At 44.2% G+C, this 23,475-nt stretch overlaps 1 protein-coding gene across 3 annotated transcripts in view; it reads right to left on the bottom strand.

The window, feature by feature from the left end:
* LOC121548551 (brain-enriched guanylate kinase-associated protein) overlaps positions 1–23,475 on the bottom strand; it is a 36,523-nt gene that overhangs the window by 8,556 nt on the left and 4,492 nt on the right. For 2 of the 3 annotated variants that reach the window (XM_045210133.1, XM_045210132.1), the window contains exons 2-3: positions 9,278–9,439; positions 8,141–8,207 (exon numbers count right to left, since the gene is read on the bottom strand). In XM_045210133.1, the coding sequence (XP_045066068.1) occupies positions 8,141–8,207; positions 9,278–9,439 (229 nt within the window). Of the gene's footprint in view, positions 1–8,140; positions 8,208–9,277; positions 9,440–11,450; positions 11,673–23,475 lie in introns of all 3 variants that reach the window. The other variant, XM_045210131.1, reaches the window with a different exon arrangement.

The raw sequence follows: 23,475 nt of genomic DNA, 5'->3' as shown, positions 1-23,475 counted from the left end.
CTGATTAAAGAAGCAATAAAACTGGCCTTCTTGAGACTAGTTGAGTATCTGGAGCATCAGCAATTGTGGGTTCGATTACAGGCTCAAAATGGCCAGAAACAAATAACTTTCTTCTGAAACTCGTCAGTCTGAAACTTGTTCTGAGAAATGAAGGCTATTCCATGCGAGAAATTGCCAAGAAACTGAAGATCTCGTACAACGCTGTGTACTACTCCCTTCACAGAACAGCGCAAACTGGCTCTAACCAGAATAGAAAAAGGAGTGGGAGGCCCCGGTGCACAACTGAGCAAGAGGACAAATACATTAGAGTGTCTAGTTTGAGAAACAGGCGCCTCACAGGTCCTCAACTGGCAGCTTCATTAAATAGTACCCGCAAAACACCAGTCTCAACGTCAACAGTGAAGAGGCGACTCCGGGATGCTGACCTTCTATGCAGAGTTGCAAAGAAAAAGCCATATCTCAGACTGCCCATCTTAATCTTTTCTTTTTATTGGCCAGTCTGAGTTTTGGCTTTTTCTTTGCAACTCTGCCTAGAAGGTCGGCATCCCAGAGTCGCCTCTTCACTGTTGACGTTGAGACTGGTGTTTTGCGGGTACTATTTAATGAATCTACCAACATCTGTAATGATGCACGTATGTGCAATTCAGAATGACTATATAATCTTGAGACTCAGAAGAAGAATTTGCCTTTTAGCCATCAGGCCTTTCTTGCCATCATGCTTTTAGCTGATGTTTGCCACCAGGGCTATTATACCATGCTGTTTAGCCTCTGGTGCTATTAGCCTTTGTATTCTCACATGACTACCTCACATGACTACCTGTACCCCAAAGCTCTGTGGCTTTGAGTGTTCTTATCAGAATTACAGCTACAGGCTTCACCAAGTCAACCATATTAGAAATTACAGCTACAGGCTTCACCAAGTCAACGTATCAGAAATTACAGCTACAGGCTTCACCATGACGGATTGTACCTCCGAAAAAGTTTTACAAAAAAATACTCAACTAGGTGAAAGTTCACCAAGACAGCCCTTGCCTTAACTTGGCATTGTGTGCAGCTGTTCCCCCAATAATGAATTATCCACATACCAGTTGAAGATTGTCCAGTAGTTAGACATTAAGTTGCGTCATCTACAGTAGTGGCTTCTATATTGTACCAATGAACTGTCTGGGGCTTCTGACTGATGCAGAATAACCTTGCCACGTCCTAGGAGTCTCTGGCACTCCCTGGAATCAAGATGGTTGAATTTGGCGATATGCTGATTAACGTTGGAGACTTTGGATTGTTCCAGAAGCTTATACTGTTTGGACTATGTCTGCCGAACCTCATCCTCCCAGTCCTATTCGCTAGTTTTCTTTTTGTCCAGACAGACCCTGAGCGCCACCGTAACACTGACTGGATCCTTAGAGCTGGTGCTAATCTGAGCAGTGAGGAACAGCTGAATCTGACCGTGCCCCGGGAGCAGCATGGAGCCTTCATTAGGTGTCTGATAGTTGATCAAGTGGACTGGGACATTAACACCGTCAGGGAGAATGGACTCAATCAAACCACTGAGTGCCAGAAGGGATGGGTCTACAACAAGATACTGTACGAAACCACCATAGTCACTAATTTTGATCGGGTTGGGGAGAAATGTTCATTTAGTCGTAGTTGCACAAACTGTGTTCATGGTTCACCTACCAGTGGTTCTCATGCACATTTTTACTGTGAAGACAGGCCTGTCTGCAAACCTGTATCTGTACCTGGTATGCCAGTTTATACTAGCGGCTGCACTAGGAGGATATCAAATCAACAGCACTATATTAGCCACTGAATGGATTGGAATGACCAGGCGATCCTTTGCCTCCTGTCTAAACCAGATGTTTGCTGGTGTTGGACAATGTGCCCTGGCTGGTTTAGTGTGCCTCATCTGGGACTGAAGAATGGCCCAATATGTGATGGTGGCACAACAGGCACTGTTTCTCATTTACATATGGTTTATTCCGGAATCAGCAAGGTTGTCACGCTCGTTGAGTACAGGATTGGACCAAGGTGCAGCGTGGTATGCGTACATGTTTATTAGAACGAATAAACACTCAACAAAAGCAACGTAACGTGAAGCTCACAATGGCTATACACAAACAAGCCAAAACAAGAGTCAAGATCCCACAACTAAGGTAGACAAAATGGCTGCCTAAGTATGATCCCCAATCAGAGACAACGATCGACAGCTGCCTCTGATTGGGAACCACACCCGGCCAACATAGAAATACAATAACATAGATATACACATAGAAATTCACACCCTGACCAAACCAACGAGAAACAACAAGCATTTAAAGGTCAGGGCATGACAGTACACGTTGACGTCTGGTTCTGGAGTGGAGCCGCTGACCGGAGCTGAACTGGACCCCGGTGGAACGGTCTGCTCTGGCTCTGGACTGGAGCAGCTGACCGGGGCTGGACTAGGCACCGGTAGAGCGGACTGATCTGGCTCTGGACTGGAGCAGCTGACCAGAGCTGGACTGGGCCCCGGTGGAGCGGACTGCTCTGGCACTGGAGTGGAGCAGCTGACCGGAGCTGGACTGGGCACCGGTGTAGCGGACTGCTCTGGCACTGGAGTGGAGCAGCTGACCGGAGCTGGAATGGGCACCGACTGGAGTGGAGCAGCTGACCGGAGCTGGACTTGGCACCGGTGGAGCGGACTACTCTGGCACTGGAGTGGAGCAGCTGACCGGAACTGGACTAGGCACCGGTGGAGCGGACTGCTCTGGCACCAGCCGTACCGGGCTGGGGACACGCACCACTGGTCTGGTGCGAGGAACAGGCATGGGCCGCACCGGGCTGGGAACACGCACCGCTGGTCTGGTGCGAGGAGCAGGCACGGGCCGTGCCGGACTGGAGACACGCACCACTGGTTTGGTGCGAGGAGCAGGCACGGGCCGTACCGGACTGGATACACGCACCACTGGTTTGGTGCGGGGAGCAGGTACGGGGCGTACCGGGCTGGCGACACGCACCACTGGTTTGGTGCGGGGAGTAGGTACGGGGCGTACCAGGCTGGGGAGGCGCACTGGTGACACAGTGCGTAGAACCGGAGCAGGATATACTGGACCGTGGAGGCATATTAGAGGTCTGGAGTGTAAAGCTGGCACAACCCATCCTGGCTGGAGGCCCACTTTCGCATGACACGTGCGGGGCGCTGGCACAGGACGCACTGGGCTGTGAACGCACACTGGCGACACAGTGCGTAGGACTGCTGCAGGATATACTGGACCGAGGAGGCGCACTGGAGACCAGGAGCGTTGAGCCGGCACAACCCGTCCTGGCTGGAGGCCCACTTTCGCACGACACATGCGGGGCGCTGGCACAGGACGCACTGGGCTGTGAATGCGCACTGGCGAAACAGTGCGTATCTCCGCATACCTTGGTTCCTCAATGAACACACGCTCCTTTTGTTGCCTGACCAGCTCCTCTCTCCGTGCATCCACTACTTCCTTCTCCCTACGGGCCTCCTGCAGCGCCTCCTCTTGAAGGGAGCTCTCCTGCTCTAACCTCGCCATCAGCCCCTGTAATGTGGTGGCCTCCTCTCTTAAACTGCTGATCTGCAGGTCTTGGAGGACCTCTAAAATAGCGGCCTCCTCCTCCACAGTCAGCCCTTTCACGGCCTCCTGCTGCTTTGTCGACCACCCCGTGTGCCCCCCAAAATGTTTTCTTGGGGTTGCCTCTCGGGTCTCCTTCGTCGATTCGCATTTTGGAGTCGCCGTCTTTTCTCCTTCGCTGCCTCTGTTTGCTCCCAAGGAAGGCGATCCATACCTTCCTGGATCTCCTCCCATGTCCATGATCCTTTTCCTTCCAGTATCTCCTCCCATGTCCAGGTTTCTTGCTTTTCCTGGCCACGCTGCTTGGTCCGTTGGTGGTGGGATCTTCTGTCACGTTCGTTGAGTACAGGATTGGACCAAGGTGCAGCGTGGTATGAGTACATGTTTATTAGAACGAATAAACACTCGACAAAAACAACAAAAGCAACGTAACGTGAAGCTCACAATGGCTATACACAAACAAGCCAAAACAAGAGTCAAGATCCCACAATTAAGGTAGACAAAATGGCTGCCTAAGTATGATCCCCAATCAGAGACAACGATCGACAGCTGCCTCTGATTGGGAACCACACCCGGCCAACATAGAAATACAATAACATAGATATACACATAGAAATTCACACCCTGACCAAACCAACGAGAAACAACAGGCATTTAAAGGTCAGGGTGTGACAAAGGTGGTAACTTGGTCGGGGGAAAACTAAAGAAGCTAACAAGTTGATTCTTAGAGTTGCAGCGATCAACAAACGCACAGTTCCAAATACTCTACTGGAGGTGACTGAGGTGAGGAAAATATATAAATGAGGCATCAAAGTCCTATTTACTTCACATGAAGAAAATATTTCCTTATTTTATCATTTGGATGGTTTGCATTGAACCTTCTGCCTCTCTCTAAATGTTGGGACATTTGGCTTGGACATCTTTCTGGTACAGCTGATGTTCAGACTCACAGAAACACCAGCTCACTTTCTCTGTATTTGGTTCTTGGAAGTTTTGGGGAGAAAAATATCCCTGATATCCACCCTTGTGTTTGTCTGTCTGCTCACCCTCACTGTCCCACAAGACAGTGCCGTTGCTATTACTGCTCTTGCGACCACTGGAAGGTTCTTCAGGAACTGGGCTGGTTCGGTTTGCATGGTCTACATTCAGGAGCTGTTACCCACGTCTGTCAGGCAAACAGCCACTGGCTTGGGGTCAATAGCGTTTCGGCCATGTACCACTGGTCCATCCCTACTATAGTGTTCAGCAGCCTGTCATTGACTGCTGGAACTCTGGTCTTCCTGAGACCCGGAGAACAGAACTTCCTGACTCTACAGATGAGGCCGAAGGGAAGAGGAATGTGACCATCATGAAGGATGGCAGGAATCTGAACGTGAAAGTGGATGATAGTAACGGTGGAAGATTAACCAAACTGTAGATTATGTGTGGAGGTTTCTCCCTGGGACATTCCGGTCGAATCTTATATAACAAACAATACCTTTATTTAGTGGAACCGTCTCACACTGTAGCCTAAATATTGTTTTGTTGAGCTACACTCTTAGTAAAAATGGTTCTCTCTAGAACCTAAAAGGGTTCTTCGGCTGTCCCCATAGGAGAACCCTTTGAAGAACCCTTTTTCGTTCCAGGTAGAACCATTTTGGTTCCAGGTAGAACCTGTTTCGGTTCTATGTAGAACTATTTCCATAGAGGGTTCTACATGGAAACCAAAAGGGTTCTACCTGGAACCAAAAAGGGTTCTCCTATGGGTACAGCCGAAGAATGCTTTGGAACCCTTTTCTTTTTAAGAGTGTATGTCACGCCCTGGCTCGGGGGACTCTCGTATGTTGAGCCAGGGTGTTAGTTTCTATGTTTTGTGGTGGGTTCTAGGTTATTGTATTTCTTTGTTTGAGTGACTCCCAATCAGAGGTAACGAGTGTCAGCTGTTGGCTCGTTGTCTCTGATTGGGAGTCATATTTAACTATCTGTCTTTCACGTTGTGTTTGTGGTTTCTTGTTCATTTCGGTTTGTGTGAAACCGTAGACGTCACGTTTTCGTTTGTGTTTTTGATCGTGTGATCATTTATAGTAATAAAATATGTTCACCTTCAACGCTGCGCATTGGTCCTCTATGTTAGACGATCGTGACAGTGTACTTCAAGCATGCTTTCCTATTGCCCCCCTACTTTACCTAATTTTTACCAGAGGCCGCAAAGTGTTTATTGAGTAAGTGCATAAAATGTTATGTAAATGCTTTGTTGGGTCATTCCACGAAATGAGTCCCTTTGCGTCCCTCTGATATTTTAAGTAGAAATTGTCCACAAATAATACAAGCATGTTATATTAAATGAAGTGCCATTTAAAGCCGTGCTCCCAATAACTATTTTTAAACCTCCCACTTTGGGCTGGATGTGTCAATGTGTAGTTCATACATGTACAATATATCACCAGAATTACCTTCTTACCTCAATTAGCCAAGAAATCACTAGTTTGAAAGCGACTGTTTTTCTGAATGCTGTGGGCCTCTGTCAGTCCCCTAGCAATTCGAGTTCTAGTCAATGAACTTCAGGCCCTCCCCATTTGAGTGACAGGTAGCAAGATGCACACACAGCAGAGCAACAGAGAGTAATGACATGGTGCACATATCTGCACATGTGACGTAGTACACAATTTTTGGTGACCATTTTTAGCTTGTGAGCGCTACTTTCAGAACTACTGGCTAAAAAATATACAAAAGTACCTGAGAATCTCTTTAATATAGACCACATGGAAAATTCAAAAATATCTGTGCCTAAATTCATGACAGCATCCTTACACTCTCTGTGACTGCTCAGAAGATTTTAACCCATTGAACCCCAACATTTCTCAAATTTTTCACCATCATTGTAAAGCCCCAGTCATTTCTCAAGTTTTCACTATCATTGTAAAGCCCTAGTCATTTCTGAAGATTATTATTTATTTCATGTGATTAGTGATTGATTTTAAGGTTAAATAACAACAACCTGTCCCTCATTTTAAGGTCAACCTTTTTCCGTGAACCGAACTCCCGTTTTAATATGGTGAAACTATTCCTTTTTAAATATTTGTTTCAAAAGAAACATTTAACATCTTATAGTCAAATAATAGTGTAAAAGCAGTTGAGCTGGTTCTACTATTTTGGCCAATGTTCTGGTGTTTTGTGGTGGAAAACTGAGTGGGTCGAGCATAACACGTCAACCCTGTCACCCATAGACAGGCTCAAAGTGTTTTAACAATAATAAAAAAATGGTGAAGTTTGCATTCAATTGTCCCTCCCTGTTGAACACAAAACAGAAGGGATTTTATGGCTGATTTAGGAGGAAATCGTCAACCCTGTTATGGTCAACCCTGTTACGGTCAACCCTGTTATGGTCAACCCTGTTACTTTATTTGGCACTTAATAGGCACTCACTATAGTAAATAAATATTTAACGCTCTTGAAATGGGAAAACATCACAACATTTTGATTTGATATCTTTTGGACATCCGAGCAATGTTGAGGGAATCCTATTAAAGTCAGAAAAGGATACTAATATGATAGGTAAGATATACAAATCCTTGCAACTGAAAATTATTTCAATATTGAAAAAGTGTGGGCTACAGAGAGAAATAGAATAGCTCAATTTGAGGCCATATGGCATAGAGTGTTACAAGCACTGGAAACACCCAAGGTATGAAGAATGAGAGTAAATGTTGGAGTGAGACAAATAGGATGGGTATGGATGCGGTGGGAACATGTGGTTTTGAGCAGGTGTGATGTCATTGATGTTTGTTGGAATTTGTGTGTGCCTTTCTATTGTATTCTGTATTCTATGTAGGTTTGATTTTGTTTGAAAATGTTAATAAATGTAATACGTTTTTTTTTTGTGTGTCTTTTTCCGAACTGTATTAAACTCAGATCGGGGGTTTGTGATGTGTAAAAAAGTGAGTGAATGATCTACTGACGATAACTACATCATCAACTTGATAACCCCTGAAGAGGGAGCATCTGAGCTGAATAGACATACAAATGATAAGGATTCACAGCTTGACATCCAATATAAAAAGACGTATGCGTTTTGATAAATTATTCAGTCCCTCTACGTTCCATGAAACGAAGACCCTCTCCACTCCTCCTCGCTATCAGCCTGCGCCGTCTTAATGTTCCAGCTCTTTGTGATCATGATTATCTTTTGCTTAACACATTCAGAGAGGGACATATTCAGCTGTCTATTCATAGCGAGGAAGAAGACACATGATGATCATACAATGCTGGAATGGCAGGCTTGTTAATTGTATCCTTTCTTTTGCCATCTGACAAAAGATGTAAGTCGCAAGGCTAGCTCAGAACAATGGGCTCGCTATGCTACTGCCACAGGAAGGAGGACAGCCCATTGAAATAGGCTGTAATTAACGTCAGTGGTACCAACAGCTAGTGTATTCATATTCAAATCCACTGTTCTGTGCTTTTCACTGCCTTTCCTAAAGAGTAACGACCACTGCTTGCTTAGACGAGTGTGCATGCACACACACAACTACAGGTGTACACAAACATGTATGCACTTATGCGCATGCACACACTTCACTTACATTTCTATGGATCTTATCCTCCAGGTCCTGGTTGATCCTCTGCAGTGCTGAGTAGCTGCTTTGTATTCTACCAGAAGACAAACAATGACACCGGCTTACCAACTCACACTATTAATAATTGAACACTTTCAGCACCCATTGGATTAATGATGTCTATGCTATGTATCCGTCATGATAATGTAGTCCTGTGTTCGTTTTAGGGCTTTACCTTGATATGTATCCAGTGTTAGTTTTTGGGCTTTACATTTACATTTTAGTCATTTAGCAGATGCTCTTATCCAGAGCGACTTACAGTTAGTGAGTGCATACATTTTCATACTGGCCCACCGTAGGAAACGAACCCACAACCCTGGCTTTGCAAGCGCCATGCTCTACCAACTGAGCTACAGGGGACTATCTATCCAGTGTTAGTTTTTGGGCTTTACCTTGATATGCATCCTGTGTTCGTTTTAGGGCTTTACCTTGATATGCATCCTGTGTTCGTTTTAGGGCTTTACCTTGATATCCATCCTGTGTTAGTTTTAGGGCTTTACCTTGATAGGTATCCTGTGTTAGTTGTAGGGCTTTACCTTGATATGCATCCAGTCTGGTATATTTATCCTGTCTGGTATATTTATCCAGTCTGGTATATTTATCCAGTCTGGTATATTTATCCTGTCTGGTATGCTTGTCTGGTATGCTGACCATGCTTGTCACTTATGAACATTTTAACATCTTATGTTCTGTTATACCGCACAGCCAAAGGACTGCCACCCCTGCCTGGTTCCTCTCTAGGTTTCTTCCTAGGCTTTCGCCTTTCTAGGGAGTTTTTGCTCCCTGCATTACTAGCTGTTTGGGGTTTTAGGCTGGGTTTCTGTACAGCACTCGAGATATTAGCTGATGTAAGAAGGGCTATATAAAATAAATTATTTTTGGATATTGATCCTGTCTGGTATATTTATCCAGTCTGGTATATTGATCCTGTCTGGTATATTTATCCAGTCTGGTATATTTATCCAGTCTGGTATATTTATCCTGTCTGGTATATTTATCCTGTCTGGTATATTTATCCAGTCTGGTATATTTCCAGACATACTGTATAAACCCAAAATCAATAGAATGTGATTAATAAAGGTGTGATTATGTGGTTTGGCAAACCTGCGTAGTTTGTCTGTAAACTTGTCGAGTTCCTCCTGGGCACGGCGTAGCTCTGTCTCCAGGTACTGGCGCGTGGAGTCAAACTCGCTCTCTAGCAGCTCCAGCTTGTGGGTGGTGTAGGACAGATGCTTCCGGAGGTCCTCTTTCTGTTCCTGCAAAGAGCTGTGAGGGACAAAAACACGCATCAGACATAGTTGAAGTAGCATATTACTGGGGTAACTTCATGTTATATTACATGCATATATATTATATGTTACATTGAGTATAAATAAGATGTAATGGGAGTATTGTGTGATGACCCATGAACAATGTGCATCATACAGTGGTAATGAAAACATTATGAGTCCCAAATCATATATTCTATATGCAGCTAAAGTATAGAAAGGTCTGCCTGCTTTTGGCTTCCGATTAACATTCAGCTCTAATACCTAAAACGACACAACCTTGCTGCATAGCACAGAAGAACACCACCACCATAACCAGCCAGAGTGGTTACAGTGACTTACAGGATCACTTTAAACTAAGGCTTCGTCACAAATGGCACCTTATTCCCTATATAGTGCACTACTTTTATCCAGAAGGCTCCTGTCAAAAGTAGTGCACTACAGAGAATAGGGTGCCTTTTGGGATGTAACCTACGATGAACTATGGCTCTATGAGCTGTAATCTATCACAGGAAAATATTTTGACGGCTTGGATTCACTGTATAGTGATATCCCATGTGTAATTAACTGAATAGTGATATCCCATGTGTAATTAACTGAATAGTGATATCCCATGTGTAATTAACTGAATAGTGATATCCCATGTGTAATTCAACAAGACAGCACAATGTGGACTATTTATAAAGCCCCAGCACTACCTGAGACCCAATCTAATAACGAGTAGGTGTGAGAGGTAAAAATAAATGTATCCTCTCCCCTTTGATGGGTCTGAGTTTCCTTGGCAGGCTAATGGGCCTGTTTTGATGGACAGATTGAGGAAGTATGGTAATGACTCTATCTGCAGGGAGATCACCGATAACAGAGGGCGAGAGAGAGAGAGAGAGAGAGAGAGAGAGAGAGAGAGAGAGAGAGAGAGAGAGAGAGGAAGAGAGAGAGAGAGAGAGAGAGTGTGAGAGAGAGAAAGAGAGAGAGAGAGCGAGTGAGAGAGACAAAGAGAGAGAGAGAGAGAGAGAGAGAGAGGGAGTGAAATGGATGAGAAGGAGAGAAAGGTGAGAGATGTGGTCACCACGCTCTCATCCCTCTATCTCCTTAACAAGATCATAGAAGGAGGAGGAGGTTGCTGGTAGAGGCCAAGTGAACGTAAGAGGATGAAAATGAAGGTGAAGTCCCTAAATTAAAGGGCAATCCATTTTATTATTATTTTTATCATGGAGATAGTATCTTGAATTAAACTGAATAAAATGACTGAATTCACCAGAATGATGCAAACACATACACACAAATGCTCCAATCCACATTCCAAACACACACACACACACTCCTACAGCACACAGACAAAACACAACCACCAAAGCCCATGATACACATGCAACAAAGCTTCAGATTCCCATCAAAGCAAGCAGAGCATGCTCTTAATTATATGAGTGAAAACTAAGCTATTGGTTCTGAGATAAAAAAAAAAGAAATAAGTAAGTGGAGTGATAATACCGTTATTCCCTCCTATGTTTAGCATTACTCATCTCTAGTCACCATCCTACTTGCTCTAAGTCTCACACCTAACACATTTATGATTAAATGGAATAACAATACCCTAATATTTGATTATCATCCCATTCTGTAACCAATGGTTACTCAAATGTTTTTTGGGGCACAGTTTGAATGCTTTTCATGCTATAACAATTGCCTTACCAGGTACTGGCAATACGATGCACGGCACACCACAGGTGTTGGTTACATGACAAGAGAATGAGTTTATGAAGCCAATCTCCCAATGGGAATCACACATTAGTGACCTCTGGAAACGGCAGCTGAGTCACACGGTAATGAGTGTTTTCATTTAGAATAGCGGTCGGCGGTGAGAAAACAATGAGGTGGGATAATGATTCTGTTAGGAGGATGGACGTTCGAGTTGTTCACGACCACTTGACAAAGATGGGGAGGATGAAATGACCCCAGTGGGCAGATGGAGAGATAGAGGGATGAATAGCTTCTGAAGCGTTCTTTCTTACCTCTTTTTCTGATGTTTACTGCCATTTCGGGAGACTTTTAGCGCCGTTTTGCCGATATAAATCTTTTTCATGTCTGCTGTGTTCGCTCCCTCTCATATGATTTTGTGTTTCAAATGGTTAGAGGGAGTGGGTCTATTTTTCTGGGTGGAGGTCAGAGGTCAGGTCGGTTAAGTTTGACCTGTTGAGTGAGTTGTCTGAGTGAGTTGTCTACCTGTATTGGTCCTGTCAACAGAGCAAAGAGACAGTTCGGCAGCCATTAAAAAACATTCAAACCAGGGGCGTAGGCACGGGTGAGCTTGGGTGGGCGCAGGCCCACCCACTGGGGAGCCAGGCCCACCCAATCAGATTGTGCAAAAAAATATATATACAGTATATATATTTTTTAATGTCTCTACTTGTCAGTGTTCCAAACAAAACATTATTTGTATTTTTACCTAAACACAGTACTTGACTTGGGCAAGAGCTCACCGGAACTGAGTACCGGCACCTAAAATTTTCTTCTGCTTGAGTTCCTGAACCTCTTATAGAATATTAGCTCAAAAGTATTGAGGAATTCCTGCACCTAAATATAAACGGTACCGGCACCCAAAATGAGTACCAGCACCTATTTCAGTCCAAGTCAAGTCAAGCACTGGCCTAAACATGCACACACCATCAGATGGAATTCATAGCTAGCAGTAGGGAGAGGGTGTGTAAACTAAAGGGATTTACACTCAGTGGCCAGTTTATTATGTACACCCATCTAGGACCAGGTCGGAACCCCCTTTGCCTCCAAATTCTTCAGGGCATGGAAACGTTGCTCAATTGGTATCAAGGGACCTAATGTGTGCCAGGAAAACATTCCCCACACCATTACACCACCGCCACCAGCATGTACCATTGACACCAGGCAGGATGGGGCCAAGGACTCATGCTGCTGACGCCATATACCCCCTGCATATAGCTTCGTTATTGTTAGTTTTACTGCTGCTTTTTCGTATTATTTTATATTGTATTTTGTTGTGTGATTTTTTTGGGGTATTCTTTCTTAAAACTGCGTTGTTGGTTAAGGGCTTGTAAGTAAGCATTTCACTGTTGTATTCGGCGCATGTGACAAATACAATTTGATTTGATTTGATTTGATTTCAAATCCTGACTCTGCCATCAGCATCACGCAACAGGAACCGGGATTCGTCGAACTCCTCAATTGTCCAGTGTTGGTGATCGCGTGCCCACTGGAGCCGCTTCTTCTTGTTTTTAGCTGATAGGAGTGGAACCCGGTGTGGTTGTCTGCTGCAATAGCCCATCCATGACAAGGACCGACGTTGTACTGTTGTACTGCAGCATTATTTGCCTGTTTGTGGCCCTCCTGTTAGCTTGCGCAATTCTTGCCATTCTCCTTTGACCTCTCATCAACGAGCTGTTTTCATCCACAGGACTAGAAGTTTTTAGTTTGTCGCACCATTCTCGGTAAACCCTAGACACTGTCGTGCATGAAAAGCCCAGGAAGCCGGCCGTTTCTGAAATACTGGAACCGGCGTGCCTGGCACCGTCGATCATACCACGCTCAAAGTTGCTTAGGTCAATCGTTTTGCCCATTCTAACGTTCAATCGAACAGTATCTGAATGCCTCGATGCCTGTCTGTCGGCTTTATATAGCAAGCCACAGCCACGTGACGTGACTCACTGTCTTTCGGAGCAAACCATTTTCGTGAATGGGTGGTGTATTGACAATAATAATAATAATAATAACAATACATGTTATTTGGCAGATGCCTTTCAGGACAATCAAGGACATCTTACATAAAATCTAGTGCTGTACATAAAATCTATTTTATTTAGGCCAATGTAATGAATTTGAATGATGCTTGATTATAAAAAATAAAACAAATTTGGCTTATCAATTTCTAAATAATAGCCGGGTTCACGGCAAGTCACTTCGCACTTATACCATGTGCAGTAAACAGTAGCTATTGCTGTGTAGACTAGGCTACACTGTGTAGGAAACTCACCGTTAGCTAAAGTGCCTTCGGAAGGTATTCAGACCCTTTGACTTTTTCCACATTTTGTTACATTACAGCCTTATTCTAAAATTAATTAAATAAATACAAATACTCAGCAAACTACACACAATACCCCATAATGACAAAGTGAAAACAGGTTGGTAGAAATGTTTGCAAATGTATTAAAAATAAAAAACAGAAATACCTTATTTACATAAGTATTCAGACCCTTTGCTATGAGACACGAAATTGAGCGCAGGTGCATCCTGTTTCCATTGATCATCCTTCAGATGTTTCTACAACTTGATTGGAGTCCAACTGATTGGACATGATTTGGAAAGGTACACACCCGTCTATATAAGGTCCCTCAGTTTACAGTGCACGTCAGAGCAAAAACCAAGCTTTGAGGTCAAAGGAATTGTCCGTAGAGCTCCAAGACAGGATTGTGTCAAGGCACAGATCTGGGGAAGGGTACCAAAAAATGTCTGCAGCATTGAAGGTCCTCAAGAACACAGTGGCCTCCATCATTCTTAAATGGAAGAAGTTTGGAACCACCAAGACTCTTCCTAGAGCTGGCCGCCCGGCCAGGGAGGTGACCAAGAACCCGATGGTAACTCTGACAGAGCTCTAGAGTTCCTCTGTGGAGATGGGAGAGCCTTCCAGATGGACAACCATCTCTGCAGCACTCCATCAGTCAGGCCTTTATGGTAGAGTGGCCAGATGGAAGCCACTCCTCAGTAAAAGGCACATGACAGCCCACTTGGAGTTTTCCAAAAGGCACCTAAATACTCTCAGACCATAAGAAACAAGATTCTCTGGTCTGATAAAACCAAGATTGAACTCTTTGGCCTGAATGCCAAGCGTCACGTCTGGAGGAACCCTGGCACCATCCCTACGGTGAAGCATGGTGGTGGCAGCATCAAGCTGTGGGGATGTTTTTCAGCAGCATGGACTGGGAGACTAGTCAGGATCGAGGCAAAGATGAACGGAGCAAAGTACTGAGAGATCCTTGATGAAAACCTGCTCCTGTCACGTCTCCTCCCGTTGCTCCCCTCCGGTGCTCTGATTCGCCGGTCTACTGAGCCAGCAGTTTGAGCGCACCACCTCGGCAACACCGGAATGGAAACCCAACGCACCGTAATCACCTCCAGCGCACCTGCACCTCATCATCTCATCACCATAGCCCTGGACTGTTCAGTGTTGTGTTGTGTGTGATCGTTAGTCTCATGTCGTGTACTCGCTCTTTGTTGTTCTCTTGCTCAGTGTTAAGTAAACCTTTACATTGTTGACTTCTGTGTCTGCGTCCTGCCTCTTCGTATCCTCAGTACTTGTCACAGCTCCAGAGCGCTCAGGACCTCAGACTGGGGCGAAGGTTCACCTTCCAACAGGACAACGACCCTAAGCACTCAGCCAAGACAACACAGGAGTGGCTTCGGGACAAGTCTCTGAACGTCTTTGAGTGGCCCAGCCAAAGCCAGGACTTGAACCTGATCGAACATCTCTGGAGAGACCTGAAAATAGCTATGCAGCAATGCTCCCCATCCAACCTGACAGAGCTTGAGAGGATCTGCAGAGATGAATGGGAGAAACTCCCCAAATACAGGTGTGCCAAGCTTGTAGCGTCATACCCAAGAAGACTCGAGGCTGTAATCGCTGCTAAAGGTGCTTCAACAAATTACTGAGTAAAGGGTCTAAATGTTTAAGTAAATGTGATATTTACATTTTTTATTTCTAATAAATTAGCTAAAATTTCTAAAAACCTGTTTTTGCTTCATCATTATGGGGTATTGTGTGTAGATAGATGAAAAACAATTTAATACATTTTAGAATAAGGCTGTAACCTAACAAAATGTGGAAAAAGTCAAGGGGTCTGAATACTTTCCGAAGGCACTCACAAGCCATCTTGGCTAGCAAAAACAAGTAAAATGGCCGAACAAAGAGACTGTGTATAGAAGAGGATGTTGGTGCATTTGCCAAGTTATTTGATATCAGTGATTTCGCCATGAAGGGCCTCCAGTGCCCCTTTAAATCAATCAATGATTGCAATGATCTGAGGGCCTTAAAGACAGTTTTAGAAATCATGAAATATTCTTCTCCACTTCGACTCCCTCCCTCAGCTGAGACATGACCATCAGTCCAGTGAAATAAAAAAACAAAGTTATTCCAATTTATGCTCCGATGTGCCTTGCAGGTAATAGACTGGAACAACTGACATATCACCAGCGTTGTCATACAGCCGAGCTTGAGACTCGAGTTTTGAAATATAAGGGACTCTATGTTATTGATAATAAGGGGTAGGCCTACATGGAGAAAATCAGACCTCTCTTATTATATATGAAAATAGGCAAATGCATGAGGTCCCCAGATCCTCAAAAAGTTATACAGCTGCACCATTGAGAGCATCCTGACCGGTTGCATCACTGCCTGGTATGGCAACTGCTCGGCATTCGACCATAAGGCGCTACAGAGGGTAGTGCGTACGGCCCAATACATCACTGGGGCCAAGCTTCCTGCCATCCAGGACCTAAATACTAGGTGGTGTCAGAGGAAGGCCAAAAAATTGTCAAAGACTCCAGTCACCCAAGTCATAGACTGTTCTCTCTGCTACCGCACGGCAAGCGGTACCGGAGCACCAAGTCTAGGTCCAAAAGGCTCCTTAACAGCTTCTACCCCCAAGCCATAAGACTGCTGAACCATTAATAAAATGGCCACCTGGACTATTTACATTGTTTTTACACTGCTGCTACTCGCTGTTTATTATCTATGCATAGTCACTTTACCCCTACCTACATGTACAAACTACCTTGACTAACCTGTACCGCACATTGCCTCGGTACCTGTACCCCCTGTATATAGCCTCGTTATTGTTATGTACTTTTATTGTGTTACTTTTTATTTTTTAATGTAGTTTATTTAGTAAATATTTTCTTAACTCTATTTCTTGAACTGCATTGTTGGTTAAGGGCTTGTAAGTAAGCGCCAAATACATGCGCCAAATACACCTGTTGTATTTGGAGCATGTGACAAATAAAATTTGATTTGATTCAATATTTGTGTCCAGTCAATGTAAATAGCCTATAATTTTTAGGAATGTATTTGAATTGGCCCTAGGTGGCCTGGCCCGCTCTACCGTACCTCCTTGCCCGTCCAAATAAAATATTGAAATAATGATCATTTATTTGACACGCGCTGACAGAAAGACGCATCAATCTCAGATAAAGGATCCGAGCGAGCAAAACAGCGTCCCTCTGTCTCTGTATGTGTAGACCATGTATCTGATGCTGTCTGGTCAAAAGGTATATGGCATGTCATACTTTTTCTGTCCAGATAGCATCAGATACTTGGACTATATTAAGAGAGAGCGGCGCTGTTTTGCTCGCTAGTTTCTGCAGAGAGGAAGAGGAGAAGCGAGGGGGCTCACTCTCGCCAAAATCTGTCCTGAATTAGCCCAATGCGTTTCAATGGGAATAATATGCAGACCTAAACTTGTCGCCTGCATTCCCGCCTTTGAGACAACGACTCGCATTGTCAGAGCGGAGACATGAGCATCTCGTCATTATATACAGATCTCTGGTTTCAGCCACTTGGGAATTGGAAAGGAAAGTTGGCGGGTGCGCAGTGCACTGTTCGAATGCTGGCTTCTCCTAAAGTCAATTGATGTTTTGCCAAAATTGTATAATTACTCCTGTCTAAATAAAATAATTAAAAATATTTACCAGAGAGATTGAGGATCATTAGCTTCTTATAATAAATAGCTGTAGATTGTTTCAAATCACAAGCGCGTAGGCCTATGGCCTTTTTGGGAAGCCAGCAATTTGGGCAGCACGCGTGGCAATAGGCCTAGCTGGTTATTGAGTTGCAGCTGTCAGTGGAAAAACATCTCAAATGTGTGAAGATAATGTGTCTTGAGTATAATTAAAAATGTTGAGACAAGATGAAGGGGAGGGGTGTGAGGCGAAGATATGGACGTCTCTCTCCAGAATGCATGCACTCAGCTCTCCAGAATGTGTTCCACGGTCTCCCGACAATTCTTTGCACATTCATTGTTTCATTGTCGTTTTTTAAAAATAAATTCCCCATTACATATGTAACCAGTTGGCCAAGTAAATGTAGCACTAATCCCCGTCATTTGGTTATATTAATTTATGTTAATACATGTGTTACAGTCATTTACCTTTATCATTCTTGGAGTGGAAACGTTGTTTGCAGAGTTCACAACCTGCTACACTTCTGAGAAACAGGTTTTGGTTTATTTCATAACCATTATTTAGGAGTTTAGTAAATTTGTTAATTGTCTTTTGTTTGAGTGCTCCATGTGAGCAATGAGCATGTGTGTGGTTTCTCTGTCCTGATAACGTTGATGGAGCGCGCGCGCCTGAGCACGCCAAGCTGCTGAGTTGATAAAATGTTGCACTTCACTAGCGATAGCTCAAGTCAAGACTGATAGAAAGTGAGGCAGACAGGCAGAGTAGAGAGATTAATTCGATTGAAACAACCTGAATTTTCATCAGGATATTTTCTACTGTTTTTATTTGTCAGCTTGTATTTTACTTATAGGCCTACTGCTGCATTGGCCTATAGGCTGTCTCTGAGTTCCATGCCTAATTTATTTAGCAAGCCAATGAAACACGGTGTAGGCCATCAATGTGTCCATATAGCAAAGGCTGGTGCTCTTGCATTAGTTGAATTTTAACTTTGAGATTTTTATCATTTTGATTCATATTTCTATGATTAACCACATTACAATAATTTTGAGAAACAGAAACGTTATTATTGAAATGAAACTGTTCCACGAAAATACGCATATAAAAATACTTGCACTCAGATAGGTAGAAACTGTCTTTATTATGACACACATTACAACATTCTTGTACAAGCACACAGGAGATCCCGTGAAAAAAAAACGGGCCCACTCATAAAAATCAAATGCCCCTTCAACTGATTCATTCTGGCACCGGCCCTGGATTATTATTATGTTTTAGTCTCATAGTCTATTTATTATAGGCCTATGGTTTAATATGGGTGTCTATATGAGTCGCATGTTAAATGTGACGTGGCCTACAAGACTATTTGGTCTGTAATGCAAAATCACGTTAGATGGTTTGCTATCGATTACAGTAAGGTATAGGGTAGGCTATGCTTATATGATCATTTAATGATGATTTGAGAGGCCACATTTTGGCCAACCTAACATTTTGCTGGACATGCCATCAATGGATTTCTGCCTACACCGCTGATTAAAACCCAACAACAGTGATCAGACATTTGCCCTCCGAATCATCAAACCTAATTAATTTCTCAAGTGGAGGTGCAATGCACACACGCAGAAACATCTGCACTTCTTCACTCTCCAGCGTTAAATCACTATGACAGGCCACTTCTGTAAATATTTCAGCTCCCGTCTCGATTGGGTCCACAGCACAGGTGCAGCTGTCATCAGGCAAAACAACTGTGTGGGTAATGAGAGGAGACAGACTGCGACTTGATCAAAGCACCTCCGGGCTTAGAAAAATATGTACTCTCAAGCAGTGAACACAGTGAGACTCAGAGGCAGAAATACAGCCACAGTGGTGGTGGGCAAGACTGGGCCTTACAAATGTCATGTTATGGCTGTGACATAGACGCACACACACACACACACGCAAACAAACGAACGAATGCATGCAGACACACACACACACTGTCATTGCGAGATCATTTGTGCTGACAGCTCATCCTCACGACTGGGGCCTTATCAACTCCAGCTGCACTCCTCTGAGTCATCACACACAGTGTGTGTGTGAGTCTGTGTGCATGTGTGCATGTATTTGTGCGCAGGTGTGTGCATGTGTGTGTGTTTTTCCTTGTTTGCTTGGTGTGCACATGCGTTTGTGTGTGCGCGTGTTTCTTAGTGTGTGTGCATGTGTTTCTGTGTATCTCAGCAAGACTCTACCCACTCAATCTAATCCTCCCTGGGAGGGAAATTAACAATGTCTTCTAGCTGCGATGTAACAGACAACCTTCACCAACACACACACACACACACACACACACACACACACACACACACACACACACACACACACACACATTTCTCTTGGTGTCAAACACCCTCACTCTGGGAGAATCTCAATTGCATACTCCTTGTGTCCTCTCTCCTCTCTCCTTGCCTCCTTCTCAAAACCCATTGGAGGAGAAGGTCAGAGGGGAGGGACATCTGGCGTTCTCATCCAATGGGTTTTGAGAAGGAGACGAGGAGAAGAGGAAAGAGGATGCGAGGCGTATGCAATTGAGATCTTCACTATGTCTCCTCTAAATCCCCTCCCTGACCCAATCCTCTCATATCGGAGAAAACATAGACTGTTCTCGATTCAGATGGAACTGCTGCTGCCTCCCACTCATGTGCCATGCTGACATTTGAGAGGGGGGCTGAAAATGAAGGTATTGAGAGCAGCGAGAGGAGGAGGGGTGATGAGGGAATGAGGTAGGAGGGAAGAGAGAGAAAGAGCAGGGGATGCAGTGAAGGAGAAGAGAGGGCCTGCCTCTCAGATCTGCCCTCCTGCAGTAAAGAGAGAGAGAGAGAGAGAGAGAGAGAGAGAGAGAGAGAGAGAGAGAGAGAGAGAGAGAGAGAGAGATACACGATGAGAGGCGATGACATCACTCCATCACTCCACCCCTCGGTAGACGGATTAGCTCTCAGGAAAGCCCAGGCCCAGACTCAGCATTAAAGGAGAAAGCCTTAATCGCAGGCTCAGACTCAGCATTACAGGGGGTGAGCCCTGTGTGGCTGCCTGGCTGACTCATGCACAGCGGCATTTATCAATGGATGCCAAGAGAAGTCAGGCTTCCCCCCAAAATAATGTAGCTTTCGTCTCTCTGTGTTTCATAAATGTCCTTCAAATTCACAAGAGGCTGAATGTATCTCACCGGATAAAGCATCTGAGCGAACAAAACAGCGCCCCTCTGTCTCAATATGTGTAGCCTTGCAAAAGTATTCATCCCCCTTGGTGTTTATCCTATTTTGTTGCATTACAACCTGTAATTTAAATAGATTTCTATTTTGGATTTCATGTAATGGACATACACAAAATAGTCCAAATTGGTGAAGTGAAATGAAAAAAATAACGGAAATGTGATGTGTGCATACATATTCACCCCCTTTGCTATGAAGCCCCTAAATAAGATCTGGTGCAACCAATTACCTTCAGAAGTCACATAATTAGTTAAATAAAGTCCACCTGTGTGCAATCTAAGTGTCACATGATCTCAGTATATATACACCTGTTCTGAAAGGCCCCAGAGTCTGCAACACCACTAAGCAAGGGGCACCACCAAGCAAGCGGCACCATGAAGACCAAGGTTGTGGAGAAGTACAGATCAGGGTTGGGTTATAAAAAAATATCCGAAACTTTGAACATCCCACGGAGCACCATTAAATCCATTATTAAAAAATGGAAAGAATAGCCAAGAACCTGCCAAGAGAGGGCCGCCCACCAAAACCCAAGGAATGAAGGAATGATGGATGGTGCTAAATACAAGGAAATTCTTGAGGGAAACCGGTTTCAGTCTTCCAGAGATTTGAGACTGGGACGGAGGTTCACCTTCCAGCAGGACATACTGCTTTAGCATACTACTAAAGCCACACTCGAGTGGTTTAAAGGGAAACCTATAAATGTCTTGGAATGGCCTAGTCAAAGCCCAGACCTCAATCCAATTGAGAATCTGTGGTATGACTTAAAGATTGCTGTACACCAGCGGAACCCATCCAACTTGAAGGAGCTGGAGCAGTTTTGCCTTGAAGAATGGGCAAAAATCCCAGTGGCTAGATGTGCCAAGTTTATAGAGACATACCCTAAGAGACTTGCAGCTGTAATTGCTGCAAAAGGTGGCTCTAGAATAGTGATGTTTTTTTGTCTTATTTCTTGTTTGATTCACAATAAGCCATATTTTGCATCTTCAAAGTGGTAGGCATGTTGTGTAAATGAAATGATACAAAACCCCCCAAAAATCTATTTTAATTCCAGGTTGTAAGGCAACAAAATAGGAAGAATGCCAAGGGGGATGAATACTTTCGCAAGCCCCGGTATCTGATGCTGTCTGGTCAGAAAGAGTATGACATTGTTGCCACCCATAGCATTGAATGCAAGGGAAGACAGCAAGCATTTGGCCTCCCTTAATAAAAAACATGTATAAAATAAAAGCCAATCAGCGTTGAGCTAAACTGAGTGAGCTCAGCTGTGAATGGTCCTGGCGCACCAAAAAAAAGTGTCAAGGGAAGCCAGTTTGAATTTGGCTTCACACCAATCACAACACATCAGAAGCCAAACGTCAATTGTTGCATCATCTCGTTGTGTCATTGTCCACCGTCTGCCAACTAGCTAGCTAAAATCATCCCTTTCCTAAATTAGCCTTGGATGGAGATAGGGATTTGAACTTCTCCTACTGGCCAATGATTATAACGGCGATTCAGATCCAACATAAATTAATACATTGTGCCCCTGGCCTGAGAGGACGAAAGTTCAATATGTAGCTAGATGTAGTATGCTAATGTTAACTAACTGGCCTGGCACATCGTTGCCCATGAAAGGAAGTTAGACTAGCGAGCAAGTATTTTAGACAGGTAGCCTAGGACAACTAAAACTAAAAGCGTGTACTGTATGACAGAGTCATAGACCTTTTAGGCAACATGAAAGAGGAGGATGGCAGAGCAGGAGGAGCAGGAGGAGCAGTAGGAGCAGGAGGAGCAGAAGGAGCGGTCTCAGCAGGAGCAGCCTGCCTGTGTGTGTGCCTTGCCTTCTGACAGACAGAGTAGCTGCCCTAACCACAAAGCCACGACCACTCCATGCCACAGCCAGACCACCATGGAGACAAAGCTATATTCCGTCACACAGGAGATAGACGATCGGCAGGATCGGCCTGGAGGGGTTTCCTTACCACGAAACTTGACCAGTTATAGCAGGGCTATTAAACTGACAGTAGTGCTGTTGGTTTTCTTTCCTACCTGGCTTACGAAATGTAACTACACTTATTAACGTCACTGATGGACCAGATCTAAGTCAGTCAGGCTCTGATCAGAGGACAAGGATGAAAACCAGTAGTGTTTTGGCCCTCAAGGACTGAGTGTTTGCCATAGGGCCCAGACTTTTTCCTGTACACATATCACCTATGGTTGCCATGACGCCGTGAGGACACCTTGGCAGAGAACTCTGTAAATATTGTACATATTTACATAGTTTTGACAACCTGTTGAGGGTTGAGCTAAAATATCTGGTGGTGATCCATTGAGTTGCAGGACTGATGATGGCAAGTCTGTTTACTTGGCTTGGCTAGCTATAGCTAGCTAGCTAGCAAGCTAATCTAATTTGAATGATGCATCAACACCTGATCAACACATCACCGGCTTTTTATTCCACCTGCCCCGGTTTCTGGAAAGATGTGGACTGTGGTGTGAGGGGATGACAGAGGTTCACCTCATAGGACACTGATGCTGATTACTGCTGAGGTGTGGTGGTCTCTCGGGTGCTTATAGCTGCCAAAGCATCACCCAGGTGGGGGCTACACATTTGGTGGTGGATGTTCCAGCCTATCTACAGAGGAGGAGTAGCTGTGCCTGACAGAGGTGCCTGATGAAAAGCTCCGGGCCTGCATGTCTGACTGCTGTTTCTCCCTCCCTGGCTTTACCATCAACGCCTCCTCCACTCAAGCTACTCCTTTACTAAAATGCATCATCACCTGGCTGTGGAAGACCATCTCCCATCAACTGCCAGCTCCCTGAATGTGTTTTTTTAAAAGCGATTTTGCGATTCTGAATGAAAAGCATTATGTATAATAAATCATTTTCTTCTTCTTCTTCTTCTTGTTCTTCTTCTTCTTCTTCTTCTTCTTCTTCTTCTTCTTCTTCTTCTTCTTCTTCTTCTTCTTCTTCTTCTTCTTCTTCTTCTTCTTCTTCTTCTTCTTCTTATTATTATTATGACCTAACCAGGAAAAACTCCTGTCCCCACTTCCCAGGTGTACCGTGGAATTAGAATGTCCAATTAGTTATATTCCTATGGATGGTACATTCC

Source organism: Coregonus clupeaformis, chromosome 33, assembly GCF_020615455.1.
Source record: "Coregonus clupeaformis isolate EN_2021a chromosome 33, ASM2061545v1, whole genome shotgun sequence".
NCBI classification, from domain to species: Eukaryota; Metazoa; Chordata; class Actinopteri; order Salmoniformes; family Salmonidae; genus Coregonus; species Coregonus clupeaformis.
This window is presented reverse-complemented; position numbering and strand designations above follow the sequence as displayed.